The sequence below is a fragment of the Myotis brandtii genome, unplaced genomic scaffold, assembly GCF_000412655.1.
Source record: "Myotis brandtii unplaced genomic scaffold, ASM41265v1 scaffold292, whole genome shotgun sequence".
In the NCBI taxonomy this organism is placed as follows: domain Eukaryota; kingdom Metazoa; phylum Chordata; class Mammalia; order Chiroptera; family Vespertilionidae; genus Myotis; species Myotis brandtii.
In genome coordinates this window covers 249,455-258,748 of record NW_005361156.1, presented here as the reverse complement: position 1 = coordinate 258,748, position 9,294 = coordinate 249,455, and the positions used below count along the sequence as shown (strand labels likewise).

The 9,294-nt window shown below is 46.2% G+C and overlaps 1 protein-coding gene across 5 annotated transcripts in view; it reads left to right on the top strand.

Moving 5' to 3' along the window:
- Window positions 1–8,357, top strand: part of RNPS1 (RNA binding protein S1, serine-rich domain) — an 8,817-nt gene extending 460 nt beyond the window's left edge. The window contains exons 1-8 of one of the 5 annotated variants that reach the window (XM_005869350.2): window positions 1–125; window positions 2,579–2,766; window positions 3,009–3,164; window positions 3,803–3,994; window positions 4,271–4,373; window positions 4,877–5,030; window positions 6,961–7,102; window positions 7,485–8,357. In XM_005869350.2, coding sequence (XP_005869412.1) covers window positions 2,696–2,766; window positions 3,009–3,164; window positions 3,803–3,994; window positions 4,271–4,373; window positions 4,877–5,030; window positions 6,961–7,102; window positions 7,485–7,584 — 918 coding nt within the window. In that variant the 5' untranslated portion in view covers window positions 1–125; window positions 2,579–2,695 and the 3' untranslated portion in view covers window positions 7,585–8,357. The other 4 variants (XM_005869349.2, XM_014542201.1, XM_005869348.2 and 1 more) reach the window with 4 other exon arrangements.
- Window positions 8,358–9,294: the final 937 nt, after the last annotated feature.

The following is a 9,294-nucleotide window of genomic DNA, read 5'->3' as shown; positions in this document are numbered from 1 at the left end:
GACTCGGAACAACCGCGAGCGTGGCCTCTGTCCTCAGGACCCTCTCGCCGGGCTGGAGATCCAGGCCTGCAACGCCGGGCCCTGCCCCGGAAGCGCTCGCGGTTCGGCGCCTGGACTGGGGAGTTGTGAGTGAACGGGTGCGGCGAGGTCGCGTGCGAAGCCCGTGCCCGGTGGGTGCGGAGTTGCTTTGTGGGATAGATGTCGTCTAATCCTCCCTTCAGGGCCATTCATTCAAACATTTACTCCACGAATGTTCACTGAGCCCCTGTGCGCCCGCCATTCCCGGTGCTAGCCCTTGGGGATACGGCCCCCTGAGGTCACGGAGCGCGGATTGACGGCTTAACCCAGGAGGGAAGGTTAAAATCAATGGAGGAGATACGTGGCTTTTTCTCTCTTTGTTATTTTGCATGAATCGTGCCTAAAACGTACTTTTAAGTGGGGAAGGTTCTCTGAAGATTTGAGCTGAACGCCATCTGCTCGAGATTTAACTAATTGTTCTCTCCTCTCTCTGACTGTCGGACGCGCACCTTCTCCGGAGGATGGGGGAGGTACCCGAGCCCGGTGCTGTTAATCCGAACGTGTGTGAGCAAAGACCCTCAACCTTTGCTGGTTAGCGTTCGGCCACACCCGACGAAGAGTTCATTTACTCTGTGGTTTAATTTTTGGTGTTTAAGAATAATTGGTGGTGCCTGTTTTCACAAAGTACATTCCAGCAGATCTTCAGAACTGGGGTGCACTAAGTCAGTGTAGGCAGCCATTGGCCACATAGGGCTATTGGGCACTTGAAATACAACTATACCAAATGGGGGTGTTTTTAGGCTTAATAGGGGGTGTTAAATGTTTTACTAATAAGATTTTATACTGATTGCTGAAAAGGTAATGCTTGTTGACTTCTACTTTTTGTGATGTGGCTACTAGAAAATGTTAGGATGTGTTTGGAACGCTGTTGGACAGTGCTGCTCCTAGTGATCCTAAGGGGGCTGTTCAAGGACCACCTGTTGAGCACTCAGGGATATGTGACTTTGGGGACAAGGATTTCTATAGGGAAAGAGCCTCCAAACATGAAGAAACAGCCCTTACTGAGCCTTAACTAGATGCCCAGTCTCGTTCATGAGTTAATTTGATTGATGTCCTTGATAACTCTGAGGTATAGGAACTGTACTTGTCACCATCAAACTGGTGAGAAGTTGAGGCTCAGAAAGGTTAAGTGACTTATCCAAGGTTACACAGCAAAGCTAACTCAAGCTGACTTCAGAGTCTTAACCCTAATCACTGATTGTCCAAGGACGCTAACCTTACCTGGTATTGCCAGCTCGGTGTCTGTAGTATATTAATGTTTTAAGGCAAAACAAAGGCCAGACACTTAGTTAACCATACCATTATTCACATTTTGGACACTCCCTTCACACACGGAAACAGAATCCCAACAGGTGTGCTATGTCCATTTTACTACAGGCTGTTGAAAAAGGTGGGACAGAAGTACTGACATCCTGAGATCTTTGCTTATAGCTCAAGCAAACTTTACAGAACCTCACGGGAATTACTGAGGCAGCAGTCCCCAGGAAATAGGGCACATAACGAATTAGCAGTTTGTTCTTGAGTTAAAATTTACTAATGACCATTTATGGAGCATGTACTGCAGTTCAGGCACTTTGCTAAATCCTTCCTGTGGTATCTCGTCCAATTCCAATGTCTACTTCCCATCCCCAAGCATTTTATCCTTGAAAGAATATAAACATACAGAAAGGTTGAAAGAATTGTACAGTGAATACTCACATTACCACCACCTAGATTTTATTAGTCACATTTCTGCAATATTTGCTTTATCGTATATGAACCAAAGTTCAATGGTTACAATGACTACTCTTTAACGTATTGTTTCATTGCTTTTAAAATGTTCATATGGGATAATTTATCTGTGTGTGGGTAATAAACTTTTTTTTAAACCTCATCTGAGGACATGTTTGAGAGAGGGGGAGACAGAGACATCGATCAGTTGCCTTCTATACATGCCCAGTCCAGGGTCTAATCCACAACCCAGGTGTGTACCCTGACCAGGAATCAAACTGGCAGCCTTTTGGTACACAGGACAATGCTCAACCAACTGAGCCACTCTGTTTTGATGCCAGTACCAGTCACTTTTGAAGTAGTTTTTGCTTCCAGTAATATCATATATCCAAAGTATCCTATAAGGAAGTTAGAGCAATAAAACAAGATCTAAACCTATCAGGAGAGCCGCACACATTCACTTAGGTTTTTCTCTATTCTGCATGCAAATGTGCTGTAGTATTTCTGAGGGATTGTAAAGGGCTTATTGTCAAACTTAGAAGTAAAAAATGGGTAAATAACAGTGACCAGCATTTCCTTAAGAAAAAGACAAGCTGAGGTGACGATTCTACTGTGTGTCCTGTGAAGATGGGATCTTCCCTGAGGAATTGTTCCCCGGGTGTTCCTGGCTTTGTGGACACTTGCTGCTGTGTTCCTTGCCGCCATCTTGCGTGCTCAGCTTTTGGTTGCGAACTAGATTTGTTGCCTTGTCAATTTGTTCACTCTGTAAATCCTTTTATCTTGTTATTAGGCTGCACTTTGGCGTAAATTGCAATCGATTAGGGATCGTTTCTCTGACTCAAGTTAGAAGTGAGAGTTCAGATAAGTGAGGCCGCCATTGCTGCTTTGAACACCTCAGAAGGGGAGAATGGATTTATCAGGAGTGAAAAAGAAGAGCTTGCTAGGAGTCAAAGAAAATAATAAAAAGTCCAGCACTAGGTAATTCTTCTGTCAGATTTTTCTAGTGCTACTTTGGGGGTGCTTGTTGCTAGGGATTCTGAGAAAGGGGAAGATTGGAAATGTCTTACATTGTACGGTGAAAGTGACCTGAGCCACAGATCATTTTTGGTCTATGATGGCCTGGGATCTGTAGCCGCATGGATCCCCTCTTTTGGGTTGTGCTGTTGTTTCTGGGTTCGATCAGAGGGGCATGCGATCTCACACTCTTCTTCATCATCCAGGGCTCCTTCTCCTACCAAACGCAAAGACCGTTCTGATGAGAAGTCCAAGGATCGCTCTAAAGATAAAGGGGCCACCAAGGAGTCGAGTGAGAAGGATCGTGGCAGGGATAAAACTCGAAAGAGGCGCAGCGCTTCCAGTGGGAGCAGCAGCACCAGGTGGGGCTGACAGGTCGTGTTGAGAGGCCTCGCTTCCCTCCTGAAGAGCCCAGGGAGTGCTCTGTCTTTTTTATTATTTGTGAAGACATCACACTCTGATTGTTAATTGGCATTCTACTTGTGGCCAACTGGTTTGGGGTTTGCTCTGGTTGTGTATAGGAAGTTGGTGTCTGGTTTTTCTTTCCTTGAGATGTTGAGGAATGAGATGTCTTGGGGTATATTTTTCTCTAAAGTGCTTTTTATTCAGAGTAATTGTATTGCCCTAGCCCTGAACTTTTTTCTTCCATTGAAAACCAGCCTCAGTCAGCCCATCAGTAGTTACCTTTCAAGCTGAATTGATGGCTCTGACTTCCCAGGCTCTTTCCTTACCTTTCAGTAGACAGGGCTTCTGTGTCAGTAGGAAGCAGCTCATTCTTCCTTTTTTGTCCCTGCACAATGTGAATGCTGTTTCCTGTTCCCACCGAGGGTTTTGGCTTGAGTGTGAGGTGGTAAATGTTTTCCCCGCTGGGGAACGTAGTGCCACTTGGAAAACAGAACAGCTATTTACTCTTGGGAGCATGGTGCAGGCTTGCTTGTGCTGTAAAGAAACATCGCTCCCACCTGTTGTCTGTAACACCCGCCTCCTCCATCTCACTCAGGTCTCGGTCCAGCTCTACCTCCAGCTCTGGCTCCAGTACTAGCACTGGCTCAAGCAGCGGCTCTAGCTCTTCATCAGCATCAAGCCGCTCAGGAAGTTCCAGCACATCCCGAAGCTCCAGTTCCAGCAGCTCCTCCGGCTCTCCGAGTCCTTCTCGGCGCAGACATGACAACAGGAGGCGTTCCCGCTCCAAGTAAGCTCCCCTCCAGCACCATTTCTCACCAAACTTGTGAATTATCTGTAAACGTAAGTTTACGAAGGGGGGACTATAAAGTTACTGTAATTATTCTAAAAGTAGACCCAAAGGAGTCTTTCTGTCCTAGTAGTATTTCTAAGACAGGGATAATATGTATGAACTAGTAGGAAAGGCTTCCTTATTTAAAAACTCACACTAGCAGTTAACATCCCAACAAAAAAACTTTGACTTGACAGAAATTGATTGTTTTGGTATTTTGTTTTTTTCAATCAGATCCAAACCACCCAAAAGAGATGAAAAGGAAAGGAAAAGGCGGAGCCCTTCCCCTAAACCCACCAAAGTCCACATTGGTAGGCTCACCAGGAATGTGACCAAGGTGAGGAATCCCAAATGCAGTGGATCAGGGATGGTAGCCTTTTGGCGGACTTGTGTGATGGATGGTACATGATTCCAATAGTGCACTGATTAATTCATTTTAATGGAGTGTGAGTGTGTGTGTGTGTGTGTGTGTGTGTGTGTGAGTGAGTGAGACTGACTAGGTTGACCCCCAGTGCCAAGGTTGTAGTTGTTATGTGGTGAATTCTGTGTGTGTGTGTGTGTGTGTGTGTGTGTGTTGTTTGTTTTTATTAATGATTTCAGAGAGGAAGGGAGAGAGAGATGGACACATCAATAATGAAAGAGAATCATTGATCTGCTGCCTCCTGCATGCCCACCCTGGGGATCGAGCCCGCTACCCGGGCATGTGCCTTAACCAAAAATTGAACCATGACCTGGTTCATAGGTCGACGCTCAGCCACTGAGCCACTGAGGCCGGGCAGTTCTCATTGACTCTAACTGGTGACTTGTGCTTAAGCATTAGTGACGCTCCTTTCCCTTTAGGATCACATCATGGAGATATTCTCCACCTATGGGAAAATTAAAATGATTGACATGCCTGTAGAAAGGATGCACCCCCATCTATCTAAAGGCTATGCGTACGTGGAGTTTGAGAATCCAGATGAAGCTGAGAAGGCGCTAAAGCACATGGATGGAGGTGGGTGTGGGTGACCCTACCAGCACTCCTGGACTCCCTTCTCTGTCTCCTATCCAAGACCGGCTACCCACCACATATAGGGACCTTTAGAACCACTTTCCATCCTGGCTACACATCAAAATCTCCCTGGAGCTCTTTCAGGATTTTAATTCCTATTCAGTGGGTGTGTTTTTACCAAAAAACATGTTAGCAGACATGTATATATTAGCATTTTAAGAATTTTTCAATCTGTTAAAAAGCTTAAGATTGAATGGTGTGGGTTTTGTGGCGGGGGGGTTACAAAGAATATATTATGGACATAATGGAGCCATTTTACTTTTGTATGGGAACGTTTCCTTTAATCCTCTCAGAGTCATTTTTCTATTTTGCTAACATTTCAGCATTTTTAGAATTTTTTTAAATTTCCTGAATTCACAAATTTAACCCATTTTCTAAAAGCTTGTATCGTGACTTTCTGATGACATCTGCTGCCATTTGATATTGAGCAGAATGGTTTTAACGGTTAAACATTTGTGAATAGTTTCAGATGACCAGTTTTCATTTTGTCTTTAAGGAATGTGTAATCTGTCTCTGCCCCAGCTCACTGACTGTTTCAATTTATTTAAATCCCTTTGAACTGTCTTAGGGAGTAGTTTAGTTCAGAATAAACTACAGTCCATCACTTTGCATGCATCACCTTTTGGCTTTGTGAGTCACACCTTCGTATTAGAGATTGTCAATCATGTTTGACGGTCTGTGCACTTGCTAAAAATTCAGGAAACTTGGACACATCCAAGGTGTACCTGATTTATAAACATTCACATTTTCTTTTAAGATTCTGGTGGACTTTTGTGTTTCCATGTTGGCTATGCACCATCGAATGGAACAAGTCTACATTGTCTCCAGAAGGAAAGTGGAAAGGCTTGGCTTTTACTGGCAGCTGGCCAGAAGGCGTATTTGTCTCTGTTGTCTTATAATCAGTGCCATGAAATTTGTAACGGGCTGGCTTTGGTAGTGCCAGGGCCAGCTTAGGCTGCAAATACTAAGCCTTTTGAGTCTCTTCTGAACACAGTTCCTCGTGCCTCAGTTATCCCCTCCATGCCTTTGACATTTCCTTAAAGGTTAGAGCTGAGAAGATAAAAGAGCCCTCTACCCTGTGGGGACACAGGGGCTGTGCTTGGTTCCCTGAGCAGTTCCTAGACTGAGGTTGCAGTGTATGCTTCCCTGGGGTTCCTGGGTCTGCGGCTCAGTGTCCTTTGGTCTTTCACTGAATCCCTGCAGGCTCCTCTGGCCTCCTTCCTATGCTGCCTCCCTGTGAGCACTTTTCCAAACTCTTAGGGCAGACTTGGCATCTCCTGAACCTCATTTCATTTTGTCCCCTCACCCCTGAGGTGTTCTTCCTCCTGAGCCCTACTTCCCAGGTGATCATAATTCACCCAAAACATGGTGCTGATCATCCCTCCTTCCCCAACTCCCATCTGATCCGTCGCCTGGTTCTGGTGATTTTACATCCCAGTTATCCCTTGTGTTCTTAGTTCTCACCCTGTCTCAGTTCTTGTGACCCCCTTGTGAGTCTCCCTTCTCTTGCCTGTCCCCTTCCCATTGTTCTTGAGAAGGAAGCTCAAGTGCTAATCCCATGGTCTGGCTCAGGGCCGGCACACTCTTCCCCTCAGTTTTGCAGATTCCAGCATGTTCTTTAGATGTTGACCCTGGGAGGCCATTCCAGTACATCAAGATTGAGTCCCCAGTAATGTTCTACGTCCACTTAGAGTTTTCTTAATGAAACCTTCAATGATAATAATTATGTGGTTATTTCTGTGAGGAGCTGAGTTTGTCCTTATTCCCAGGGCCCATTTGTCTTGCTTTCCATGGTATGCCTACATCTGACATGGGGCCTGGCCTAGATTAGGGGCATGTTAGATATTATGTGACTTGATCCTTTTTTCAACAGGACAAATTGATGGCCAGGAAATCACCGCCACTGCTGTGCTGGCCCCCTGGCCTAGGCCACCCCCCAGGCGATTCAGCCCTCCCAGGAGAATGCTACCACCACCTCCCATGTGGCGTCGGTCACCCCCACGAATGAGGAGAAGGTGAGTCTGTTCGGGGTTTCACAGGAGACGGGGGCCAGTCTGGGTTGGTTTTATTTACACCACAATGTGACAGTAATGACTTTGGGATTTTATTCAGCCCCACATGTACTCATGCACGAGTGCACACAACCATGATGTGCCTTCAAAGCTCATGTTCATTACAGCAGGGGAAAGGCAGAGAGACCACCAGAAGGTGTGGCCCTTGCAGGTTGCACCAAAACTCCAGAACATCTTTTCTTCGCAAGCTATCCTGACTCAGAGTATTGAACCAGGAAACTGTACAGAATTGTTCCAAAAAGCCAGTGTTGCCCCTGCAGTCCAAGATGCAGAGCTGCTTCCATGGCGTGTGCTTCAGTGTCTGATGTTTTTCCTCTTCCCACAGGTCACGCTCCCCACGGCGCAGGTCCCCTGTCCGTCGGCGATCCCGCTCCCCCGGCCGCCGCCGCCACAGGAGCCGCTCCAGCTCCAATTCCTCCCGATAAGCAAACCACCGAAACTCTGCCCCGAAACGTATATCCCATCCAACTCAGTTCTGTCACTTTTCTAGCTGAACGACAGTCAGTAGGAAACAAATCCTCACTCGGGGGCAGGCTTCCAAAGGAGCATTGAGACGTTTCCTCTGAAGGCCAAGTTTGGCTGCAGAAGTGTTGTTGATTTGGGGTTGTGCCTATGAAGATGCTCTCCAGTTTCATAGCTAGAAAGTTCCCACGTTTCCAGTCTCTGAGAGTCAGTTTAGTAGCAGAGCCAACAGGAAGAGCAGGGTTCTAGGTGGCAGTGCCGCCCCAGCCTGGGAGCACATTTCCATTCCATAGATGACCTAGGGCCCATCTAGTAGCCTGAGGATCCTTCAGGAAAGAGCATGCTTTTGTGCAGCTGCTGTTCCTATAAACCTGGTCGCGCTCCCCTGCTTGAGTTCTGACTCTAGAGAAACATCCCATGTTAGTTGCTGTAAATGGTTCTGTTCTCACATGTACATATACATTCATCCATATGGCACATCTCCTTTTTCTCTAAAATTGGTGAGCAAATATGAGAGCTCTGCAAGGTCATCACAGACCTTCTCCCCCTCCGTGGTGGTCTTTGGGGTTACCTTGGCAACGTGTACATTGCTTTTTCGGCTATTATTGTACAGTCAGTACTATGAATTTTCTGTTTTGAAATTTTTTTGTAACTTTGTAGCATTTTAGATAATGTGTTTATACTTTGTTGTGTAGAGTAAAAGAATTGTGTTGAATAAATCTAGGATTAGAATGCAGATTGAGTGTTGGGTTCACTGCTTTCTTCCTGTCTCTTGGCCCCAAAGATAGCTATGATTGTGAGGGACATGTGGCTGCCTAAGATCTTAATTGGTTTTGCTTTCAAAGTCACACCTCCAAAATCAAACAAGAGAACACTGGTCAGTTGGGTTGCTCCTGCACATAGACATATATGAGGAAGATGTTTTATCACCTTTATATACCCAGGAACTTCTAGATCTGCCTGACTGGAAACATGGATCTCATTTGCTGCTGCTATATTTGATACTACGGAAAAAAAATATTTTTCCTCATAAATTGGTTTGTTCCAAGAGGAAGACTGAAACACTTAAGGTGTTAAAGAGCAAAAGTTCGAATTATCCGACATTGCACTTGACCCTTGTGCCCACTGTGCAAACCGAATGGTCAGAACAAGACCATGTCAGGCGGTACAAAGGCTTGCTCCCCATGCCTCTCAGGTCATCTTTATTTGTTTATTGGGTATTTTTTCAGTGTTTCTCCATGTGGGATCAAGCAAATGGAAACGCCCACTATTTCTTGTGGAGGAGAATGGTCCTGCCATTAGTGCCGGTTGCAGTCTGCAGCAAGTGTGCTGCCCTGCTGGGCTGTGGGGGAAGGCAGACTCCCTTCTCAATCACCAGGCTGTGCTGATCGCCGTGCCCACATTACTATCCTCAATGTTTTCCCTCCACAGGCAGCAGGCAGAGCTCACACTGAGGCAGCACCCGGCTCGCATCTGTTTCCTGGTGTGAGTTTGCCAGGGTTCCCGGAGTCCCTATTACCTTAACTGACAAGCCTCCATGACCTCTGTGAGTTATGGGCAGGCAGTCCCAGTTTCAACACTCCTGCTTTGGTAACTTGATCTTGGCCAGGTTGGGAAGCCTGCCAGCCTCCCATGGGCGCAGCTGTAAGTGTGTGTGTGGGGTGGGGGGGGCG